Consider the following 25194-nt stretch of genomic DNA (forward strand, 5'->3'; position numbering starts at 1 on the left):
AATGAGCTTCATTCCAACATAAGATCAGAAGTGGGGACATTTGCGGATTGCACAATGTTCAGCACCATCCGTAACTCCTCAGATATTCAGTCAGTGTCCTATGCAGCAGACACGGATAATATTCAGGCCTGGATTGATAAATGGAAACTAACATTCATGCCACGTAAGTGCCAGGCAACGATCACCTCCAACAAAAGAGAATCTAATCATTGCCCCCTAACATTCACTGACAAGATGATTGCTGAATCCTTCACAATTAACATCATGATGAAAAACTGAACAGGGCTAGGCATGCAAATAGTGTGGTTAAAAATAGCAAATCAGAAGCTGGGAATTCTGTGGACAATAATTCACCTCCTGACTCTCCAAAGCCTGCCCACCATCTACAAGGCACAAGGCAGGAGTGTGATAGAATACTCTCCACTTGCTTGGATGAGTGCAGCTCCAACAACACTCATGACGTACAGCACCATCCAGGTTAAAGCAGTCTGCCCCATCTACCACCTTAAACATTCAGTGTACCACCTGCAAGATGCACTGCAGGAACTCACCAAAGTTCCTTTGACAGCACCTTCCAAACTCACAACTTCTATTGCCTAGAAGGATAAGGGCAGCAAATGGGACAAGTTTTCTTGAAGTGACAAACTATCCTGGCGTGCAACTATATCATAATTCCTTCACTGTCACTGGGTCAAAATCCTGGAATGTCCATCCCAATAGCATTGTGGGTATTCCAACAACACAATGACTGCAGGGATTCAAGAGAACAGCACACCTCACACCTCCTCAAAAGCAATTATGGATAGACAATAAATTCTGGCCTAGCCAGTGACACCCACATCTCATGAATAGAAAGAAAAACGATACTCCTTGGCACAGAACACATAGGAAACCTGTTGTGCATCTGCCAAATTGAATGATCCACACAAAGGGTGAGATTTTCCAGCCATACTCTTCCCAAAACTGGAAAATCCCACCCAAGGTCAATGGACCTTTTCATGAAAGCAAATTACTGCAGATACTGGAATCTGAAACAAAGAGAGAAAACACTGGAAAGTCTCAGCAAGTCTGGCAGCACTGAACATAGAACAGAACAGTACAGCACAGTACAGGCCCTTTGACCCTTGATGCTGTGCTGAGCTATGTCCAAACCCAAGATCAAGCTATCCCACTCCGTTTCATGCTGGTGTGCTCCATGTGCCTATCCAATAATCACTTGAAAGTTCCTAAAGTGTCTGACTCCACTATCACAGCAGGCAGTGCATTCCACACCCCAACCACTCTCTGAGTAAAAAATCTACCTTGGACATCCCTCCTATATCTCCCATCATGAACTTTATAGTTATGCCGCCTAGTAACAGCTACATCCATCCGAGGAAATAGTCTCTGCACCTCCACTCTATCAATCCCCCTCATCATCTTATAAACCTCTATTAAGTCGTCTCTCATCCTCCTCTGCTCTAAAGAGAAAAGCCCCAGCTCCCTCAACCTTTCCTCATAAGACCTACCCTCCAAACCAGGCAGCATCCTGGTAAATCTCCTCTCTCCAATGCTTCCACATCTTTCTTATAGGGAGGTGACCAGAACTGCACACAATATTCCAAATGTGGTCTCATCAAGGTCCGGTATAGTTGCAGCATAACCCCCGGGCTCTTAAACTCAAACCTCCTGTTAATAAACGCTAACGCACTATAAGCCTTCTCCACGGCTCTATCCACTTGAGTCATATCTGTGGATATGAACCCCAAGATCTCTCTGTTCCTCCACATTCCTCAGAACCCTGCCATTGACCCTGTAATCCGCATTCAAGTTTGTCCTACCAAAATGAATCACCTTGGACTTATCAGGGTTAAACTCCATCTGCCACTTTGCTGCCCAGCTCTGCATCCTATCAATGTCTCTTTGCAGCCTGCAAGAGCCCTCCACTTCATCCGCTACTCCACCAATCTTGGTGTCATCAGCAAATTTACTAACCCACCCTTCGGCCCCTTCTTCAAAGTCACTGATAAAAATCACAAATACCAGAGGACCCTGGACTGATCCAAGTGGTACATCGCTGGTAACTGGCCTCCAGTCTGAAAATTTTCCCTCCACCACCGCCGTCTGTCTTCTATGAGACAGCCAGTTACTTATCCAATCGACCAAATTTCCTTCTGTCCCACACCTCCTTACTTTCTTCATGAGCCTACCATAGGGAACCTTATCAAACGCCTTACTAAAATCCATATATACGACATCAACTGTTCTACCTTTGTCTACACACTTAGTTACCTCCTCAAAGAATTCAATCAAATTTGAGGCAGGACTTACCCTTCATGAAACCGTGCTGACTATCCCGGATTAAGCTGCATCTTTCCAAATGGTCATAAATCCCATCTCTCAGGACTCTTTCCATTAACTTACTGACCACTGAAGTAAGACTAACTGGCCTATAATTACCAGGGTCATTCCTATTTCTTTTTTTGAGTAGAGGAACAACATTCAGCACTCTCCAGTCCACTGGCACTATCCCCATGGACAGTGAGGACCCAATGATCAGAGCCAAAGGCTCTGCAATCTCAAGTCTTGTCTCCCAAAGAATCCTAGGAAATACCCCATCTGGCCCAGGGGACTTATCGACCCTCGGGTTTTTCAAAATTGCTGATCCATCTTCCCTGAGAACATCTATCTCCTCTATCCTATCAGCCTGTATCACACTCTCATCCTCAAAAATATGGCCCCTCTCCTTAGTGAGCACTGAAGAAAAGTATTCATTCAACACCTCACCCATCTTTTCTGACTCCATGCACAAGTTCCCACTATTATCCTTGACTGGCCCTAACCTCACCCTGGTCATTCTGTTATTTCTCACATAAGGAGTAAAAAGCCTTGGGGTTTTCCTTTATCTGACCCACCAAGGACTCCTCATGCCCCCTTGTATCACTCGTAAGCCTTTTTTTCAAACTCATTCCTAGCTACCTTGTAACCCTCAAGCGACATAACTGAACCTTGTTTTTTTCATCCTTGCATACGTTTCCTTTTTCCTCTTGCCAACACATTCAATCTCCTTTGTGAACCTCGGTTCCCTCACTCGACCATTTCCTCTCTGTCTGACAGGGACATGCCTATCAAGGACACGCAGTATTTGTTCCTTGAAAAAGCTCCACTTTTCGTTTTTGCCTATACTTGACAGTTTGTTCCCATCTTATGCTCCCTAATTCTTGCCTAATTGCATCATAATTACCTCTGCCTCAATCATAAACCTTGCCCTGCCGTGTGACCCTATCCCTCTCCATTGCAATAACGAAGGACACCAAATTGTAGTCACTCTCTCCAAAGTGCTCTCCCACAAACAAATAGAATACTTGGTCCAGTTCATTACTCAGTACCAAGTCCAATGTGGCGCCACCTCTTGTCGGCTTATCCACATATTGTGTCAGGAAACCCTCCTGCACACACTGTACAAAAACTGCCCCGTCCGAACTATTCAACCTATAAAGGTTCCAATCAATGTTTGGAAAGTTAAAGTCACCCATGATAATTACCCTGTGACCTCCACACCTATCCATAATCTGCTTTGCCATTTCCTCCTCCACATCTCTATTACTATTTCGGAGCCTATAGAAAACTCCTAACAACATGACCGATCCTTTCCTATTTCTAACTTCAGCCCATATTAGCTCAGTAGGCACAGCGCCCTCGAAATGCTTTTCAGCAACCATTAAACTATTTTTGATTAACAATGCTACTCCTCCACTTCTTTTACCGCCTTCCCTATTCTTACTGAAACATCTATAACCTGGAACTGCCAACAACTATTCCTGTCCATGTTCTAACCATGTCTCTGTAATGGCTATAACATCATAGTCCCAAGTACCAATCCACCAATTCACGCCCCAAGTTCACCTACCTTATTCCGGATGCTCCTTGCATTGAAGTAGATACACTTCAACCCACCATCCTGTCTGCCTGTACACTCCTGCGACTTTGATACCTTCTTCATACCTCACGACCCTCAACATTGGCTTTTAAGAACATAAGAACATAAGAAATAGGAGCAGGAGTAGGCCATCTAGCCCTTCGAGCCTGCCCCGCCATTCAATAAGATCATGGCTGATCTGTTGTGGCTCAGTTCCACTTTCCCGCCCTCTCCCCATAACCCTTAATCCCCTCTCTTATCAAAAACCCATCAACCCGCTTCTTAAAAATATTTAGCGAGGCAGCCTCCACCACTTCAACGGGCAGAGAATTCCAGAGATTCACCACCCTTTGAGTGAAGAAGTTCCTCCTCAACTCCGTTCTAAACCGCCTCCCCTTTATCTTGAGGCTGTGCCCCCTAGTCCTACTGTCTTTTTTGAGCGGGAAGAGTCTCTCCACCTCTATCCTATCCATCCCATTCATCATCTTATACGTCTCAATGAGATCTCCCCTCATTCTTCTAAACTCTAGCGAGTACAAGCCTAGTTTATTCAGCCTCTCCTCATAGCTCAACCCCCTCAACTCCGGTATCAGCCTAGTAAACCTCCTCTGCACTCCCTCCAGGGCCAAAATATCCTTGCGCAGGTGCGGCGCCCAAAACTGCACACAGTACTCCAGCTGCGGCCTCACCAATGCCCTACACAGCTGCAGCAAGACCTCCCTACTTTTATATTCAATCCCCCTCGCTATGAAGGCCAGCATCCCATTCGCCTTCCTGACCACCTGCTGCACCTGCAAGCTGGGTTTTTGCGACTCATGCACAACTACTACAGCTCATTTTCCCATCCCCAACATATTAGTTTAAACGCCCCCGAAGAGCCATAGCAAATTCCCCTCCCAGGCAAAAGGCGGGGAATTACAGGCCGGTTAGTTTAACGTCTGTGGTAGGTAAAATGTTAGAATCCGTCATTAAGGAGGAAATTGCGAGGCATCTTGAAGGGAATTGCTTGATAGGGCAGACGCAACACGGTTTCATTAAAGGGAAGTCGTGTCTGACAAATTTACTGGAGTTCTATGAGGATGTGTCTAGGGCGGTGGATAGAGGAGAGCCGGTGGATGTGGTCTTTCTGGATTTTCAGAAGGCGTTTGATAAGGTACCTCACAAGAGGTTACTGCAGAAGGTCAGAGGACATGGAGTTGGGGGTAGGGTGTTAGCGTGGATAGAGGATTGGTTGTCAAATAGGAGGCAGAGAGTGGGGGTCAATGGGTGCTATTCGGATTGGCGGTTGGTGACTAGTGGGGTGCCCCAGGGGTCGGTGCTGGGGCCTCAGCTATTTACCATTTATATAGATGATCTGGAGGAGGGAACCGAGTGTAGGGTGTCGAAATTTGCTGATGACACCAAGATTGGGGGAAAGGCAAATTGTGTGGAGGGTGTGGAGAGTCTGCAGAAGGATCTAGATAGGCTGGGCGAATGGGCCAGGAAATGGCAAATGGAATTTAATGTTGGCAAGTGTGAGGTGGTCCACTTTGGTAGGAAGAATGGTAGGAAGGACTATTACTTACGTGGCGAAAAACTGCAGCAGGCGACGGTGCAGAGGGACCTCGGGGTCCTTGTGCATGAGTCGCAAAAACCCAGCCTGCAGGTGCAGCAGGTGGTCAGGAAGGCGAATGGGATGCTGGCCTTCATAGCGAGGGGGATTGAATATAAAAGTAGGGAGGTCTTGCTGCAGCTGTATAGGGCATTGGTGAGGCCGCAGCTGGAGTACTGTGTGCAGTTTTGGGCGCCGCACCTGCGCAAGGATATTTTGGCCTTGGAGGGAGTGCAGAGGAGGTTTACTAGGCTGATACCGGAGTTGAGGGGGTTGAGCTATGAGGAGAGGCTGAATAAACTAGGCTTGTACTCGTTAGAGTTTAGAAGAATGAGGGGAGATCTCATTGAGACGTATAAGATGATGAATGGGATGGATAGGATAGAGGTGGAAAGACTCTTCCCGCTCAAAAAAGACAGTAGGACTAGGGGGCACAGCCTCAAGATAAAGGGGGGGCGGTTCAGAACGGAGTTGAGGAGGAACTTCTTCACTCAAAGGGTGGTGAATCTCTGGAATTCTCTGCCCGTTGAAGTGGTGGAGGCTGCCTCGCTAAATATTTTTAAGAAGCGGGTTGATGGGTTTTTGATAAGAGAGGGGATTAAGGGTTATGGGGAGAGGGCGGGAAAGTGGAACTGAGCCACGACAGATCAGCCATGATCTTATTGAATGGCGGGGCAGGCTCGAAGGGCCAGATGGCCTACTCCTGCTCCTATTTCTTATGTTCTTATGTTCTTATGTTCTTATATTGCTGCCCCTCTGGTTCAGGTGCAAACCGTCCTGTTTGTACAGGTCCCACCTTCCCCAGAATGTGCTCCAATTATCCATGTAAATGGAACCCTCTCTCCTACACTGTACCTGCAGCCACATGTTAACCTGCACTCTCTCCTGTTCCTCAACTCACTAGCGCATGGCACCAGCAACAAACCAGAGATGACAATATGCTTTGTCCTGACTCTCAGCTTCCATCCTAGCTCCCTAAATTCCTGCTTTAAATCCCCATCCCTTCTCCTACCTACGTCGTTGGTACCGAAGTGCACCACGACCTGCGACTGATTCCCCTCCCCGTTAAGGTTCCTGTAAATGGACGCTGCGGACCCTTGCACTTGTGAGGCAACATACCATCTGTAAGGAGAGAAAAGAACTGACATTTTGAGTCATGGTGACCCTTCGTTAAAGCTCTTTTGGATCTTTACACATTCCCCCCCCACACACCCACTAAGATTCCCTTGATGGGTGGGACAGGAAAATTCTGGTGAAAATGTCCAAAACTGCTTTCAAGTTTTTCATTTGGTAATTTTATCCTCTTTTGCAATGTGGTACAACCATTTAGATTCCAACTAGCATTGGCTCGAAATAACTTGTGTTTGTGGATACTGATTTTTGCACTCAACGTTTTGGATTGTCACACTAGTCCTTTAGATATAGCACAATTGCATTCCCAGTACTTTCTACTCAGACTTAATAATGGAAGCAATCTTTGAATTCTGACTATACCAGGCACAAATCAAGATATGGACTGCATGTCCACAAAGCAACTTTAAAATGAACTGGCTCTCTGTTTCAGCAGCTTCACTGCTCTTCTCTTCCCAAGAATAAGCTGGGGGCTCAAAGTGGATGAATTTCAGCGAGGTTTGGGGTGGGAGTGGAGTGTAGGGTGAGGATGGGCTCCCAGCTATCAGCTGTCTTTGATGTGCACTGTCAGTGGGTGATCAGCAGTGTAGCGTCCAGGTGAAGATTTCGTGTTGGTGGTGGTGTGTTATAAAACATGTTGGGAATCTGAGTTGCAGTGGTAATGTTTACATGTGTGTGACTTACATGCATGTTGTGGTGTGGAAGTAGATACTCCAACTTAACTTTCCATCACATGGCTGAGTAGGCATCTCTCCCATGTATGCTGGGCAGATTTTCAGATTGGTACTCAACCTGTTTGGTTATATTAGGAATACACCTTCTTTGGCTATCAAGTCCAAGGGTAGGACTCAAACCCAGAGGTTCTGGCTCAGAGGTAAGAACACAACCCAATGCGCCACAAGACCACTTCTGAGAGATTTCACATAGAGATATAGATTGTCAGGATTCTGCAAACCTAAGTTTTTGATCATCTGTCGAAATACTTTCAATTAACGTTACAGAAAATATATTTTTGTTAATATGAACATCCACCTGATACAAGGAACACTTTTATGTTCATTGCACAATAATTTAAAATCTCAAGTTTATTTATTCATGTCACAAGTAGGCTTATGTTAACATTGCAATGAAGTTACTGTGAGAATACCCTAGTAACCACATTCCAGCGCTTGTTCAGGTACACTGAGGGAAAATTTAGCATGGCCAATGTACCTAACCAGCACATCCTTCTGACTGAGGAAGGAAGCTTGAGCATCCGGAGGAAACCCACACAAACACAGGGAGAATGCGCAGACTCCACACAGTGACCCAAGCCAGAAATCGAACCCGGGTCCCTGGCACTGTGAGGCAGCAGTGCTAACCACTGTGCCACCATGTAAAAACATTATGAATAACATGAAACCTGGACTTGTGTAGAAAATTAAAACTGGCTGCGAGAGTTGGCAACAATTGTGGGTAGCAGATTCACAATAATTTACTCTGTCACGTAAAATGAATTGCGGTGGAGGGAGAGAAAGAGGGAGTAAGAGAACATGTCAGACTGAGAGAGAGAAAATGACTAGAAAAAGAAACCATGTTCTGTCCAAAGCTAAACTGTTTCTAACTGCATTCAGCAGGTTCACTGCAGAGTTCCTCACCTGAATGATATCCCGGGTTAAGCAGGATCCTCCTGTGCGAAGGCCAAAAAGATTCTGGACTCCAAACAGCTCCCCATAGTGCTCCTTCGATCCCTGCACTGCATTGAAGTAGCGCTTTGCGTTTTCACTTCCAACGACAGCACAGTGCAGTTGCTAATACAATGTAGAGAATAGACTGTTCACAAATAGCTGTACTTGAGAAAGTACATGCTCAGTTTTAAACTGATACCAACAGCAAATCCTAAGGGTATTAAGTTTGCTAGACTTAACATATATAGATGTCGCCATTGTGGTTAAATGCTGGTATGGGACCCAATTAGAAGTTAGAACATTTTCTGTCCAATTCAGAATGCTTGAATCTGAATATTAATTGTTTTGCTAATATTCTTTCCACACAAACATGTAACATGTTGTTTTAAAACATGCTTAAAACAAGAAACGTTTTCACATTTTCTGTAGATGATGAGCTATTCAACAAAGGAGGGAGAGAGAAAACTGGCAACTACAGGCCATGATGTGGGTATGCCGGCGTTGGACTGGTGTAAACACAGTAAAAAGTCTGACAACACCAGGTTTTAGTCCAACCTATTTATTTGATAACATACTCGCAAGCTTTCGGGTTAGCCCCTTCGTCAGGTGAATGGAGAGTTCTGGCCTCAGACAGAGCATATAAAGCACAGACAGTTTAGAGATTACTGATTAGAATGCGAATCCTTACACCTAACCTGCTGTTCAAGACCTGAAGTGGCTGATAATGTGAGTGGAAGGAGCACTGATCACAGTTTAAAGAGATGTGTATTGTCTCCAGACAATACAGTAAGTGAGGTTTTGCAAACCCAGGCAAGTCACGGGGGTTACAGATAGTGCGACATGAACCCAAGATCCCTGTTGAGACCGTCCTCATGTGTGCGGAACTTGGCTATCAGTCTCTGTTCAGCGACTCTGCGCTGTCGTGTGTCGTGAAGGCCGCCTTGGAGAATGCTTACCCGAAGGTCAGAGGCTGAATGCCCGTGACCACTGAAGTGTTCGCCAACAGGAAGGGAACAGTCTTGCCTGGTGACTGTCGAGCGATGTTCATTCATCCGTTGTCGTAGCGTCTGCATGGTCTCCCCAATGTACCATGCTTCGGGACATCCTTTCTTGCAACGTATCAGGTAGACAATGTTGGCCGAGTTGCAAGAGTATTTACCATGTACCTGGTGGACGGTATTCTCACGTGTGATGATGGTATCCATGTCGATGATCCGGCATGTCTTGCAGAGGTTGCTGTGGCAGGGTTGTGTGGTATTGTGGTCACTGTTCTCCTGAAGGCTGGGTAGTTTGCTGCGAACAATGGTCTGTTTGAGGTTGTGTGGTTGTCTGAAAGCAAGAAGTGGGGGTGTGGGGATAGCCCTGGCGAGATGTTCGTCTTCATCAATGATATGTTGAAGACTCCGGAGAAGATGTCGTAGCTTCTCCGCTCCGGGGAAGTACTGGACGACGAAGGGTACTCTGTCCACTGTGTCCTGTGTTTGCCTTCTGAGGAGATCGGTGCGGTTTTTCGCTGTGGCGCATCGGAACTGCCGATCTATGAGTCGAGCACCATATCCTGTTCTTATGAGGGCATCTTTCTTTTATCGTGACAGACACCTCCAGACCCTGAAAGATGCCCTCTTAAGAACAGGATATGGTGCTCGACTCATAGATCGGCAGTTCCGATGCGCCACAGCGAAAAACCGCACCGATCTCCTCAGAAGGCAAACACAGGACACAGTGGACAGAGTACCCTTCGTCGTCCAGTACTTCCCCGGAGCGGAGAAGCTACGACATCTTCTCCGGAGTCTTCAACATATCATTGATGAAGACGAACATCTCGCCAGGGCTATCCCCACACCCCCACTTCTTGCTTTCAGACAACCACACAACCTCAAACAGACCATTGTTCGCAGCAAACTACCCAGCCTTCAGGAGAACAGTGACCACAATACCACACAACCCTGCCACAGCAACCTCTGCAAGACATGCCGGATCATCGACATGGATACCATCATCACACGTGAGAATACCGTCCACCAGGTACATGGTAAATACTCTTGCAACTCGGCCAACATTGTCTACCTGATACGTTGCAAGAAAGGATGTCCCGAAGCATGGTACATTGGGGAGACCATGCAGACGCTACGACAACGGATGAATGAACATCGCTCGACAGTCACCAGGCAAGACTGTTCCCTTCCTGTTGGCGAACACTTCAGTGGTCACGGGCATTCAGCCTCTGACCTTCGGGTAAGCATTCTCCAAGGCGGCCTTCACGACACACGACAGCGCAGAGTCGCTGAACAGAGACTGATAGCCAAGTTCCGCACACATGAGGACGGTCTCAACAGGGATCTTGGGTTCATGTCGCACTATCTGTAACCCCCGTGACTTGCCTGGGTTTGCAAAACCTCACTTACTGTATTGTCTGGAGACAATACACATCTCTTTAAACTGTGATCAGTGCTCCTTCCACTCACATTATCAGCCACTTCAGGTCTTGAACAGCAGGTTAGGTGTAAGGATTCGCATTCTAATCAGTAATCTCTAAACTGTCTGTGCTTTATATGCTCTGTCTGAGGCCAGAACTCTCCATTCACCTGACGAAGGGGCTAACCCGAAAGCTTGCGAGTATGTTATCAAATAAATAGGTTGGACTAAAACCTGGTGTTGTCAGACTTTTTACTGTAACTACAGGCCAACCAGACATCACTGGGAAAGTGCTGGAATATAATATTAAGAAAATTTTAATAAGGAATTATTAAGAAAGTCTTAAAAACGCACTTAGAAAAGCATAGTATGAGTAGAACAAGACAACAAGGTTCTACTAAAGGGAAACTCTGTTTGACAAATTTATTATTTTTATGAGGATGTAACCGGTTGTATAGATAAAGGAAAACCAGATGTAGTATACTTGATAAGATGCAACACAAAGGATTACTACACAAGGGCTCGTTGAGTTGGGGGTGAAATACAACAGACATGAGGTAGCGGATAGAGATAAATGGGGCATTTTCATGTTTTCAGGCTGTGACTAGTGGAGTGCCTCACGGCTAAGTGCTGGGACATAAGCTATTTACAATCTATATTAACAACAGAGACAAAGAGTAATGTGTCTAAGTTTGCCAATAAAACAAAATTAGGTAGGAACGCAAACTGTGAGGACACAAATAGGCTACAAAGAGATATAGTCGGGTTAAGTGGGATAAGCAACAAGGTGGCAGATGCAAGTATAATGCAGGGAAGTGTGAGGTTATTCCCTTTCATCTTAAGAACAGAAAGGCAGATTTTTTTAAAAAGGCATGATGCTTGAAAATGCTTATGTTCAGAGGGATTTGGATTTTTTTTATTCATTCGTGAGACATGTGCATTGCGGCTGGTCAGCACTTATTGCCTACCCCTAGTTACCCTTGAGAAGGTGGTGGTGAGCTGCCTTCTTGAATCGCTGTAGTCCATGTTCTGTGGGTTGACCCACAATGTAGTCATGGAAGGAGTTCCAGGATTTTGACCCAGCGACTGCAAAGGAATGGCAATATATTTTCAAGTCAGGATCGTGAGTGGCTTGGAGGGGAACTTGCAGGTGGTGGTATTCTCATGTATCTGCTGCCCTTGTCCTTCGAGATGGAAGTGGGCATGAGTTTGGAAGAAGTTGTCTAAGGATCTTTGGTGAATTGCTGCAATGCAGCTTGTAGATAGTACACACTGCTGCTACTGAGTGTTGGTGATGCAGGGAGTGGATGTTTGTGGATGTGGTGCCAATCAAGTGGACTGCTTTGCTCTGGATGGTGTCAAGCTTCTTGCACATTGTTGGAGCTGCATCCATCCAAGACAAGTAGTGAGTATTCTATCACACTCCGACTTGTGCCTTGTAAATGGTGGATAGGCTCTGGGGAGTCAGGAGTTACTTGCCACAGTATTCCTAGCTTCTAACCTGCTCTTGTAGCCACTGTGTTTATGTGGTGAGTCCAGTTGAGTTTCTGGCCAATGGTAACCCTAAAGATGCTGACGGTTGGGGGATTCAGTGATGGTAACACCATTGATTGCCAAGGAGGCAGTGGTTAGTGTCTCTTATTGGTGATGGTCATTACCTGGCATTTGGGTGGCGCAAATGTTATTTGCCACTTGTCAGCCCAAGCCTGGATACTGTCCAGATGTTACTGCATTTGCTTCAGTATCTGAGGAGTCGCGAATGGCGCTGAACATTGTGCAATCATTGGCAAACATCCACACTTCTGACTTATCACGGAGGGAAGGTCATTGCTAAAGCAGCTAAAGATTGTTGGACCTAGGAAACTACCCTGAGGGACTCCTGCAGAGATGTCCTGGAGCTGAGACAGCTGGCCCTCAAACAACCAAAACCATCTTCCTATGTACCAGGTTTGTCCCCGATACCCTTTGATTCCAGGGTTTCTTGATGCCACACTTGGTCGAATGTGGCCTTGACATCAAGGGCTGTCACTCTCACTTCACTCTGCAGTGCTTGCACAAGGAACATAAATTGTTAGCATGCTGGAAGAGCAAGCAATTAGAAAGGCAAATAACATGTTGATCTTTATTGCAAGGGGATTGAAATACACAAATAAATAAGTCTTTCTCCAATTTACGGGGCTTTGGTGAGACCACACCTAGGAAATTTTGAGAAATTTTGGTCTCCCTATTTAAGAAAGGATGTTCCTTAAACAAGGAAGCAGTACAGCAAAGGTTCACTAGATTGCTCCCTGAGATGAGGAAATGTTCTTTAATAAGAGGCTGAGTAAATTGGGTCTAAATGGAGTTCTCATTGTTGTCCAGCTCTTGCTGTTGACAGACTCTATGACTGAAGGAACAGCAAAGACAAGAAAGACTGAATCTTGACTGGAAGGAGCTGGAGCATATATTCTGGCCATTCCCACTAGTTATCTTGCAGGAGTCCTTCAGCAGCACTGAATGATTTGTGACAACATCATCTGGAAAGCAAGGAGAAAACCAGAAAATGAAGGAACAGGAGGGGATCTCCACTGGTAACGAGGTCAAACAGGCCTATGGGAGCTGTCTGCAGCATAAGTCACATCCCAGGAACAAAAACTTCACTTCTAGTGATGCTGAGTTATGTTGAGTTAGGTGAGTGATTGCTATGTCATTTATCTGGTGAGGTAGGAGGGAGCTCCGGCAGCAGCAACTGAACGGAACTATCCTTCTCCTTTTCTCACATCCTTCCCTCTCTCCTTCTTCCATTCTACGACTCTCCAACAGTGGAACAATGTGGGCAATAGCATGGAGATGGACTTTCTTTCCTATACAGAACAGGTAATTAAAATATAAATTCAAACCTGAAAGCTTTTCTTGCAATCTAGGTTGCAGGTACTGAATCTTTCCCCCAACAATGAATTTACTATCACTGTGTATATATGGTACAATGTTCAGAACGTCTTAATGAGGAAATCATCAAAATCAATGTTACACTCTCATCCACACAGTGTTCTAAATAACTAATGGGATATTTTCCTATCAAATTAACAATATTGCAAAATGCTGTTAAAATAAAATTTATACTCTGGTTTGTTTAATATTCAGTGGAATTGCCTATAAAGGATGCACACATATATCATTTCTACTCTGAATACTAATAACCCATGCTGCATATATATGACAATATTTGTAATCTGATGTGAATAATGGGAGTTATCATTTTATTAGGACCTTTCTGTGATTGTTTGGTGAAATGATTGATGAATCTTGTTAGGGAAAAATAATAGCATGCATGATCAAGGAGGGTTATAAGGTGGGAGAATAAGGGGCTTGGAAACAGGAGAAGCACCAAGCCCCATGTTTTCTCTCCCTGGCCCTGTCATCACCCTGACCTCATTCCCCACTTACAGATGTTTATCCAGTCCTGGCAGGAATTCCTAGATAGAAAAGAGGAACCTTGGCTGATTTAACCTTACAACAATAAGTTATATTTGTACATTGCATAGAGCTTTTAATATGCTTCACAGGAAAATTATGAAACAACTTATGATACTGAACCACATAAACACTGAAGACTCCAGAATCCATGTAGAGATGAACAGCTCCCAGCCAGAGAGCTGTCAACCTTTTGGCTATCGACCGTTTGAATGACTTGGGAGCTATATCCTGGCTGAGCCTCCCCCTTTCTCTTTAAAATCCTCATGCCCCACAACCTTCCCAAATATCTGCATTTCTCTACTTATGGTCCCTTGAGCATGTGTGATTTTAATCACCCACATTGGTGTCTATGCCTTCAGCTGCCGAGACACTATGTTTTGGAATACCCTTCCTAAAACTCTCTACCTTCCTTCCCTCCTTTAAGATGCTCCTTAAGATCTACCTCTTTGACCAAGTTTTCGGTCATCTTGTCTAATAACTCTTTGGGCGCAATCTTATGGACTCATTCGGGCGAGACCAAAAATTCCTGTTGTTGGACCCTCGCCTGCTCCGACTCCAAGGCGGACATGGTGGAACTCCCGCCGTGATGACATTATGGATCAACCCACAGAACATGGACTGCAGCGACTCAAGAAGGCAGCTCACCACCGCCTTCTCAAGGGTAACTAGGGATAGGCAATAAGTGCTTGCCAGCCGCAACGCCCACGTCCCACGAATGAATAAAAAAAACGTCCAAAAGCAACAGTGCCATCTTGCTTGTTAGAGATTACTGAATAGAGGCTTGTCATTAGGAGCAGCGCTACAAGGGCAGCATCGTGATTGTGTTGTTGCCCTTTCACAAATTATCAGAAACAATAACATCAACTGAAAAATATAATTCTTAGCATATTAAAGTTCACTTTATTGTCAATCAATTTTGGAAAAAGAAAAGCTATTTATAATAACAAAGCTGTTGTGAGGGGGGAAAAAAAAAATTCAGTTTGGTATATGGTACTGTTAAAAATATTAAAACATTGAAAAATTTTTATTAACCCAATAAATCCCACAATAAGGATTTACTTGTATAGGATTATTAGAGATCAGTTACGTACATTTTTATGTGCTTAAAACTTCTGAGGAAAAGCACCCACCTGAATCATCAATTTAAAAAGACCTCCCCAGAAATCTCTCCAAAAGAGTGAATTATTAAGCAGGTGAACGGTTGAGAAATATGGAGCACCTATTAATCACTCACCTGTTTATAAAGCTGGCGCAGGTACATGATTTCCTCAATTGTACCCAATGAAATTAGTCGGAACACTTTAACATCTCTGCATTGACCAATGCGATATACTCTACAGAGATGGAGGAAAAAATTGACTTGTTGAAGTTGGAAGAGAAGCATGTTTTTGCCACTCGTAACCAGTCAGGGATAAAGAGTTAAAAGTTAATGCCTCAGTAAATGAGCTTAACACATCTTCATCTTAGTAAATATTAGCAACACAAATATTATTTTCAGTATTCAATTGGTCAAAATCAATTGATCAAAATTGAATTTGCAAGTCGTGAAAATGACCCGATTTAAAAAATATACCTGGTGGAAAACTGAATGAGAACACAAAAATCAGGGTATTATTCACATATGCTGCTACCCCCAGCTGAAGTGGGCAGAAAAAGGAAGCAGTCTGACCTTTGGGTAATGAAAATTGGGCAACTTGGAGGCTGCCACTGTCACTCTAACAAATAGTGCAGGGCGTTTCAGCAAGGTCTCGTGTTAGAAGAGGCGTCTTTCTCCTAAAGAACAGATTTCATTGAGGCTGGTTAATAGGGTCCTGATTTTCATGTATTAATGAGGTTCCTGCCTGAAGGAGAGTCTCCTAAAGGACCCAATTAAGGTTGCAGTGGGCAGCTATTGAGTGGCAAGTTTTCTGAGGTAAATTGAACTAAGCAGCTGCACAATTCGGCAGGGCATGGTGGATTAAAACTGCTCCCTATGAAATTTGTTTCCGATCTGCTATCCCCCTGCCCTCAGAGGTGCAAAAGGGGATTCTAGGGAGACTGAGATCATGGGATTTTGGAATTTCGGAATTTCTGAGCATTAGTTGAATTGCTAACCCATTATTTATGTATATCAATAAAACACATTTCATGCACCAATGGCACTATTTTTTCTTTGTATAGTTCATGCTGTCTTTTAAATGTGAAAATTGGGTTTGTGTGAAAGTGTCAATATTTAAGGAGGGAGGGTGGCACCTGGTTTAGTGGATAGGTGGGTCCTCACAGAATCAAATTTAAAAATCACTGGCCTAAGGTAATCTCATTCATGGACTTTTAAGATCATTACTTTTCATTATAAATTCATCAAGACCCCATGGTTGGTTGTTGCCACCAATGGAAATAAATTTGCTTGTTCTAACTGGAGGGGAAGCTAGGTGAGCAGTTGTCATTGTGACCATAGTTATGTGACCACTAGTAGCTGGCAGAATGCAAGTTTTATGATGTCTGAAAGAAGAACAGCTGTCAGGAAAACATAGGAGATCCCAACAATGGAATAAATAATTTGACTATGTACCTATCAATAGCTTGCAGATCATTAGCTGGATTCCACGTTGGGTCAAACATCACAACGGTATTAGCTCCAACAAAATTTAGTCCTAAGCCACCAGCCCTGTGATGAAACAAAAACAGATATATAGGTAAACAAATTATTACAGTAGTGATCTTTTGTCTATACAGTAATTTACATTTTAAAGAAAAATTAACTGAAAAAAATGCACAAACAGCAAATTCTACACATCTTACATTGTGGACACCAAGCAAATGTTGATGTCTCGTGTACTGTTGAATTCCTTCACTATTTTGACCCTCTCTTCTGTCTTGGTTTTCCCATCAAGTCGTCTGTAATCCAATCCAGTTGCCATACAGTATCTCTCCAGCACATCCAGAAGCTGATGGAATGCAAACATTTTACACAAATATGGAGCAAGCTTAATCAATTCTGCACATTGTCCACTTCCTGTTTAGAGTGTAAAGCTTCTGTCTAATGCCTTAATTTAAATACAGTACAGAATTAAATTCTTAATTTCAAATGAAGAATCTGGATGTGGTTCTTAGTTGAGATGGAGTAAAATTTTTCTATTTTCCCCCCATATTGAATTAAGTTTGTCATTTCAAAGGGTTCTTTCATGTTGTAAAATGCAATTGCTATTAGGCATCCATTCTCCTGCTTTTTGCTGCACTATGGAAAGTAAGTGGCTTAACTCACTTGTTCTGAGTGGCAGATTTTTTTTGTGACTCTTACTGTTGCTAAAAGACTTGAGCTATTTCCTCCCTAGGTCCGTTAGAAAAGCAAACAAGGGCAAGTGTCAGCAGGTGACTCATCTTCTGCTACTTCAACAGTGTAAAATTTAGAGCAGATATTTGAGAAAACCATCTATACTCAAAAGGTAGATTAACCCTCTTCTTTAAAACTCACTGCAAGTTGAAGCAAGTTTTCTTGCTTTCCAATGATATCAACTGTTTTGTCAAAAATTGCTAAATACGGAAAGATATATTAGGAAGAGTGAAAAAAGGTGTGCAATAATCTAGTATGCAAGAAAAAAGCACAATATGAGAATTATCCAAAACATAATTGGGTACCATGATTGGTGAGCTATGTACTTAAGGGATAAGGTTTAATTGTTTGGATGACCCTTTTTCCATACATTTTGATGACTGTAACAATCATTATCAGGTATGTGTGGAAGTTTAAATAATAAATTAAATCACATTTATACATCTGCTTTATGCTTGAAAACATTATTCAGTAGAAAAAAATACATATGTAATAAAGTCACTAGCTCCTGAGTATGTTGCACATGTAAAACACACAAATAATTGATTCAGGCATGTTATAAAGTTTATATTTCCTTCTTGATTGAAGCATTTGTAAAGCATCATCAGACATCCCTGGAATAAAAATGGGACATCACACACCAGGGAGAGTACAAACTGATCTTGTTTATTTTGTTGCAAAACCATTTGATACCTGCAATGTGAATAGCCAAAATGGGTAGCTTTTGATGGAAGAAATCGAGTCACAGAGAACGCAGAGAATGTGAAAATAAAAATTGTAATCACAAAATTAAAAGAATAAGCACAAAACTTTCCGGAGCTGAAATCCTTATGATGAATATCAGCACTTAAGGCTTGCCACAACCAAGCAAATTATTTTGCAAAGCTTGCATTTTACTTAATCCACTTTGGGTATAGACTGATTTGGAAAACAGTCAATGGGGAGTATGTTTCCTTTCAAAGCAGGATCACTTTGCAAGGACCAGTTGTCAAGTTGTAACTGGAGATACAAAGGCTGAGAATTAATGACAGGGAAGGGTTTGATAGTGTGGATGTGGAGAAACTGTTTCCACTTGTGGGTGAGTTCAGCGCAAGAGGGCATAAATGCAAGTTGTAATCAAATATAAGAACTTAAGAGAAATTTCTTTATAGAAAGAGTGGTGAGAATGTGGATACCTTTGATGCATTAAGAGGCAGTTTGATGATACATACATGAGAGGGAAGGAAACAGAGGAATATAAGATCAGGCTGGAATAAGGTAATTAGAACGGGTGTGATGGAGGTGAAGTTTTGTGAAGGACAATCCCTACATTAGACCAATTGGGCCAAACAGTTTGTTTCTAGGCTGTAGATTCCATGCATTAGACTTAAGTAAAACTCCATCATTAGACGGAATTTTAACCTGCAGGCTGAATGCTTCTAGGCTATGAAATGGAATAAAAATATAGGTACCAGAAGTCTGTCTGTCAACATAATATCTAAAAATGCTGAAACAAATACTCATAGGTATAAAATATCATTTTAAAAACATTACTTTTGAAAAGAGTAACTGAGATTTCTTTAAAAAAATGATTCAAAGAGATGATTGGTTGGCCACATGCCTAAAATAACTCGATGTGAATAAAAGCAAACAGCCAGTGAATATGGATAATTTTCATTTCTTCCTCTCAATGGCTCTCCCTCATCAATACTGGCTCATGCCAGTAATCCTCTGATTTTAAAATAGTCTGTTCCTCAAATATAACTACTCTAAACAAAATTATGGTTCTCACATCACTGGAAAGAAAAGGCATTTTTGATTAACTGAATTTGGGAGCAACTTTACATTCACACTTTATGGATTTTCAGGCAAGAATTTATTGACAAGTACAAGTGAAGTGGAAACTACATTATTTTGCTGAATAGAGTTTTATTGTAGAGGTATTGCCTGTATTTTGCACTGGAGCACTTTCTCCCACCCACAGTGGCACCAAAGAGGAGAACTAATTTCACACCAATATTTCCCAGAGTATATCACTGATATTTGTTTCTTTCATCCAATCATCATATTATGTCATTGATCCTAATGGGACCGAATAAGTTTAGTATTCGACTTTAAATTATTCTGCTGCACAATGCAACTCCAGGTTACATGAAGTAGTGCTCTTCGAGACCAAAACAAGGGATAGGAAATATGCGGAAATCAAATTCTAGCTGGCAATTCATTGCCTACATTTTCTAAGACTAAGTTGAGCAGCAGCCATTTTCTTAAATCACATGGCCTGACAACACTTTTGATAGCCAAGTTTGCCTTACACATGTCATTAAGATAGTAATTATTTTCAAAAAGCTTTCTTTTAAGTTTACAGATCTCTGGTAAAAATGTCACATTTGGCAAAGCATACAGTGGATTCTATACAAAAAAGTAAGGCGGATGGTGGGGCAAAATGAATAACCCCTGGAAAGAGGACTGCGATTACTATGTGCAATGCTCTCTCACCCATTCAAAACAATGCAGCTGCATGACATCCTCACGTTTCTTGCCCATTATCATGATTGCTCTGTGTAAACATTAATTATGCTATTCACTGGCTGTACACATTAGCATGATTCCCAATGTCATTATTTGCTCGTACTACTTAAGAGTTAACCTGCATATCATAAAAAGAATGAGCACTGAGACTGTGTGAGCTGCTGTCACCAGTTGGAATAGAGTTGTGTACAACAAACTACAATGGCTGACTGTGAGAAAGAGCATGCGTAGCAGGATTTTCCATCACCCCAATGGAAATCTTAGTGGAGGAGCTGGAAAGGAGGAGCAATGTATTGTATCTGCAGGGGTGGGGTGCAAAGAAGCCCTTTGAAACACAGTGAGAAGGCATCTGGAAAAGACAGCATTGAAGCTAAATGTCAAGTGTTAGCCCTAAGTGTTAGGATCTATGTGCCATGTTGCAATAAGTTCAACGATTTCACATGAGTGATCAAGGTCAGTGAGAGCATCTTCAAATAATCCTACCAACTGTACCACAAACCTCAGCCACTGCTAAATTCACCATACCCCTTTCACTCACCTACCAATAATCAGTATTAATTAGCACGCATAACAAATGTTCAGATTTCACCATCACATACCCTATTTATAAAGCCCAGGATCACCTTTCAAGCTGCTTTCTTAATCTACCGTGATACCATCAACAATCAATGCATGTATACCCACAGGTCTGTTTGTTCTTGCATTCCCTTTAGAATTGTATTTTATAATGCCTCTTCTCCTTGTTCCTACCGAAAGGTATTACTTCACACTTCTCAGCATTACACTTCATCAGCCTATTCCATAAGTCTGTCTATGTACTTTTGTAGACTATTACTATCCACCTCAAGGAAATCTTTAACTGACTTTGTAAACAAATATCAACAATAACCCACTTCAAAGTCCATAATATTTCCAAGTACTATGCAATCTGCAAATTTTGAAGTTGTGTGACAACCAAGTCTAGGACATATATGTATTAAAGAAAGCTGTCCTAATACTGACCCGTGGAGAGCCCCACTGTATACCTTCCTCCAGTCTAATTTTTCAACACTGTGCTTTGTTTCCTATCACTCAGCCAACTTCACATCCAAAGTGGCACTGCCCCTTATATTCCATGAGCTACAACTTTGCTGACAAGCCTAGTATGTGGCAGTTTATCAAAAGTCTTTTGGAAGTCTATGCACACCACATTAACCATGTTATCCTCATCAAACCTTTTGGTTACCTCATCAAAAAACCCAATCAAGTTAGTTAAACATGATTTGCCTTTAACAGATTATAGAGGACATAAACGTTGTATTAAACTGGGATTCTCTAGTAACCAGAATTTCTATGGGCACAATTTTATGGCCCCCTTGCAACAGAGCTGAGCCAAGAAATGCAGCAAGCTGTTCAGAAGTCCATCCACTTTGGCCAGACTGGAAAATCCAGCTGGCAGGAGAAGCGGCAAAATTCCACCCTATGTTCCTCTAATATGAATTGTCTTTTTACCAAGCGGAAGCAATTAACTATCCAGAATACAAACCTGTAAAATATATAATTAATTTTTTAATATACTGTTGAAGATCAAAGTGAAAAGAATACTCTTCTTACTTCCTGAGTCTTTGATATTAGTTCATGCTGTATTCCATTAGTAAATGGCACATGCATATATTAGCATTTTTGATTAACTACCAACATCCATTCCCTGCGGGGAATAAAGATCTTAGTGTAATTAATTTAATTAATCAACACTGGGACAAGCATTTGTTAATTTTGTCCCAGATTATTTTTTCTAAAAGCTTTGTCACCAGTGAGGTTAAACTGACTGGTCTAATGTTGTTGGGATTTTCCTTACACCTTTTTTTGAACTGGAATGTAACATTTGCAACTCTCCAGTCTTCTGACATCACCGCTGGATCTAAGGAGGATTGGAAGATTATGGCCAGTGTATCTGCAATTTTCTCTTATACTTCCCTCAGTATCCTCGGATGCATTCCAACCAATCTTGATGACCTATCAACTTTTTGTACAGCTAGCTTTTCTAATACCTTTTCTTTGTCAGTTTTTTAACCATCCAGTGCCTCAACTACCTCCTCTTTCATTATTGCAGCATCTTTCTCCTTGGTAAAGGCAGACATAATTTAATATTTAACACCTCAACCATGCCCTCTGCCTCCATGTGTAGATTCCTTTTATGGTCCTCATTCAGCCCCATCTTTCCCCTTTTACTATTTATATGTATATGGAAGATCTTGGATTCCTTTTATGTTACCTGCCAGTCTCTTCTCATACTCTTTCTTTGCCTTTTTTTATTTCCTTTGCTTGAGCTTTCTATGTTCAGCTTGGTTCTCACTTCTATTATCAACTGACATCTATCATATGCATCCCTTTTTGATTTCATCTTACTCTCTGTTCCTTTCATCACTGAGAGGGCTTTGGCATTCTTTGCCAATGTTTTGTGGGAATATATTCTCTGTAACCTGGCCAGGTAGTGGAGGAAGATTAAGAAGATAATAAAGATGCATAGTCAGTTGATTGGTGGCCAACAATGCAATTCTGGGTCAGCCTCCAAGTTCTGGGAAAAGCTCAATGTTAAGTTGATGCTGGACTCCTTCGTACTCCTTGACACTGAATACTGACATCAAAACACCTTTGGACCCAACCATGATGTAATGTCTGACGGTTGATGTCTCAGCTTCTATTGCAGGAGAAGAAGGTTGTACCAGACGTGCTGTTATGGAAGCATGTGTGCTTTAACCCCTTTATGAAAATGGCACCCGGCGGGCTTTGTATCAGAGGTATGAGTACATGTTGTGGATGCCATTTTGGACCCCTAAAGGATTAACATTTCAGGTTGATGACACTGCAACAGAATATTCTGATGCTGGTGAAAAGGTCTCTGACCTGAAACATGGGGCATGATTTACAGCGCAACTGAGGTGGCTGCCATTGGCTGGCAGCAGGATTTTCTGATTTTACATTGTCAGTGGGGTTTATCGTTGAATGAAACCCTTGCTGCCGGGAAACCCGCAGTGGGCGTGCACCGTTGGCGGGACCAGAAGATCTTGCCAGTGTGAATGGCTGGAAAGTTCTGGCCATTAACTCTATTCCTCGCTCCACAGATGTCACTTCCCCTGCTGAGTTTTTTTAGCATGACCAGTTTTATTTCAGATTTCCAGCATCCACAGTATTTTGCTTCCCTAGAGGGGACACCTGAATTCCAACCAGTACATCTCAAGGTTTTTCACGTACAGAAAAATGGTCAGATTCAGTTCACCAGAAAACCAAATTTGAGTGTATTTACTCACCTTAGTAGAGAGAGAGAAGAGCAGGATCTTTTCTTGGTTCCTTCTACAATGGTCAAGAAGCCGTTGAAGAACCTGAAAGCACAGATGGAAACATTGACATTTCAACCCTCTGGTTACTGGGTGTGCAGATCACAACGACTAGGTTTTTAAATTTTTTCCATGAATGCTGACTGGCATTTGAAGCACATCCTAATTACCCACATGGAGGTGGTGCTGAGCCACCTTTTTGAACCACTACAGCCAAAGTTCTGTAGGTGCCCTCGAGAGGAGGGGGTTCCAGATTTTTGACCCAGCAACAAGGAAGGAATGACAGTACATCTCACATCTGTGGTGGGTAAGTTGTTAGAAGGTATTTTGCGAGACAGGATCTACAGGCATTTAGAAATGCAAGGACTGATTAGGGACAGTAAGCATGGTTTTGTGAATGGAAAATCACGTCTCACAAATTTGGTTGAGTTTTTTGAAGAGGTAACCAAGAAGGGCGATGAGGGCAGTGCAGTTGATGTTGTCTACATGGACTTTAGCAAAACCTTTGACAAGGTACCACATGGTAAGTTGTTACATTAGGTTAAACCTCACAAGATCCAGGGTGAGGTTGCCAAATAGATACAAAATTGGCTTGATGACAGAAGACAGAGGGTGGTTGTAGAGGGTTGTTTTTCAAACTGAAGGCCTGTGATCAGCAGTGTGTCTCAGGTATTGGTGCAGGGTCCACTGTTATTTGTCATTTATATTATTGATTTGGATGAGAATTTATAGGCATGGTTACTAAGTTTGCAGACGACACCAAGATTGGTGACATATTGGACAGCGAAGAAGGTTATCTAGGATTGCAGTGGGATCTTGATCAATTGGGCCAGTGGGCTGACGAATGGCAGATGGAGTTTAATTTAGAGAAGTGCGAGATGATGCATTTCAGTAGATTAAACCAGGGCAGGACTTACTCAGTTAATGATAGGGCGTTGGGAAGCGTTATAGAGCAAAGAGATATCTAGGGGTACAGATTCATAGCACCTTGAAAGTGGAGTCACAGGTGAACAGAGTGGTGAAGAAGGCATTTGGCATGCTTGGTTTTGTTGGTCAGAACACTAAATACAGGAGTTGGGACATCTTGCTGAAGCTGTACAAGACATTAATAAGGCCATACTTGGAATACTATGTACAGTTCTGCTCACCCTGTTGTAGAAAGCATATTATTAAACTGGAAAGAGTGCAGAAAAGATTTACTAGGAGGCTATCAGGACTTGATAGTTTGAGTTATAAGGTGAGGTTGGATAGACTGGGACTTTTTCCTCTGGAACATAGGAGGCTTGGGGTGATCTTACAGAGGTCTGTAGAATACTGAGGGGCGTAGATCAGCTAGATGATCAATATCTTTTCCCAAAGGTAGGGGAGTCTAAAGCTAGAGGGCACAGGTTTAAGGTGAGAGAGGAGAGATACAAAAGAGTCCAGAAGGGCAGTTTTTTCACACAGAGGGTGGTGAGTAGCTGGAACATGCTGCCACAGATAGTAGTTGAGGTGGGTACAATTTTGTCTTTTAAAAAGCATTTAAACATTTATAGTTACATGGGTAAGGTGGGTATAGAGAGATGTGGGCCAAATGCAGGCAATTGGCACTAGCTTAGGGGGCTGAAAAAAGGGCAGCATGGACAAATTAGGCCAAAGGCATGTTCCTTGCTGTAAACCTCTATGACTGTATACCTTAAAGTTGAGCAGTACTGCAGCATGGTAGTAACATTACTGGACTAGTAATCCAGAGACCGGATTCAAATCCCGCTAGTGCAGCTAGCTGAATTTATATTCAATTAAATAAATCTGGAATAAAATTCAGTTTCAGTAACAGCGACTATGAAACCACTGGTTGTTAACACCCCTCCAGTTTACTAATGTCCTTAAGGGACTGTCCTTACCTGGTCTGGCCT

General features: G+C 42.6%; 1 protein-coding gene across 7 annotated transcripts in view; it reads right to left on the reverse strand.

The window, feature by feature from the left end:
• Window positions 1-25194, reverse strand: part of ercc6l2 (excision repair cross-complementation group 6-like 2) — a 94736-nt gene that overhangs the window by 27524 nt on the left and 42018 nt on the right. For all 7 annotated transcript variants that reach the window (XM_080188789.1, XM_080188791.1, XM_080188790.1 and 4 more), the window contains exons 11-15: window positions 23273-23344; window positions 16940-17085; window positions 16710-16805; window positions 15393-15492; window positions 8258-8410 (exon numbers count right to left, since the gene is read on the reverse strand). In XM_080188789.1, coding sequence (XP_080044915.1) covers window positions 8258-8410; window positions 15393-15492; window positions 16710-16805; window positions 16940-17085; window positions 23273-23344 — 567 coding nt within the window. The remainder of the gene's footprint in view (window positions 1-8257; window positions 8411-15392; window positions 15493-16709; window positions 16806-16939; window positions 17086-23272; window positions 23345-25194) is intronic.

The sequence above is a fragment of the Carcharhinus amblyrhynchos genome, chromosome 5 (genome assembly GCF_965287045.1).
Source record: "Carcharhinus amblyrhynchos chromosome 5, sCarAmb.v2.hapA, whole genome shotgun sequence".
Taxonomy (NCBI): Eukaryota; Metazoa; Chordata; class Chondrichthyes; order Carcharhiniformes; family Carcharhinidae; genus Carcharhinus; species Carcharhinus amblyrhynchos.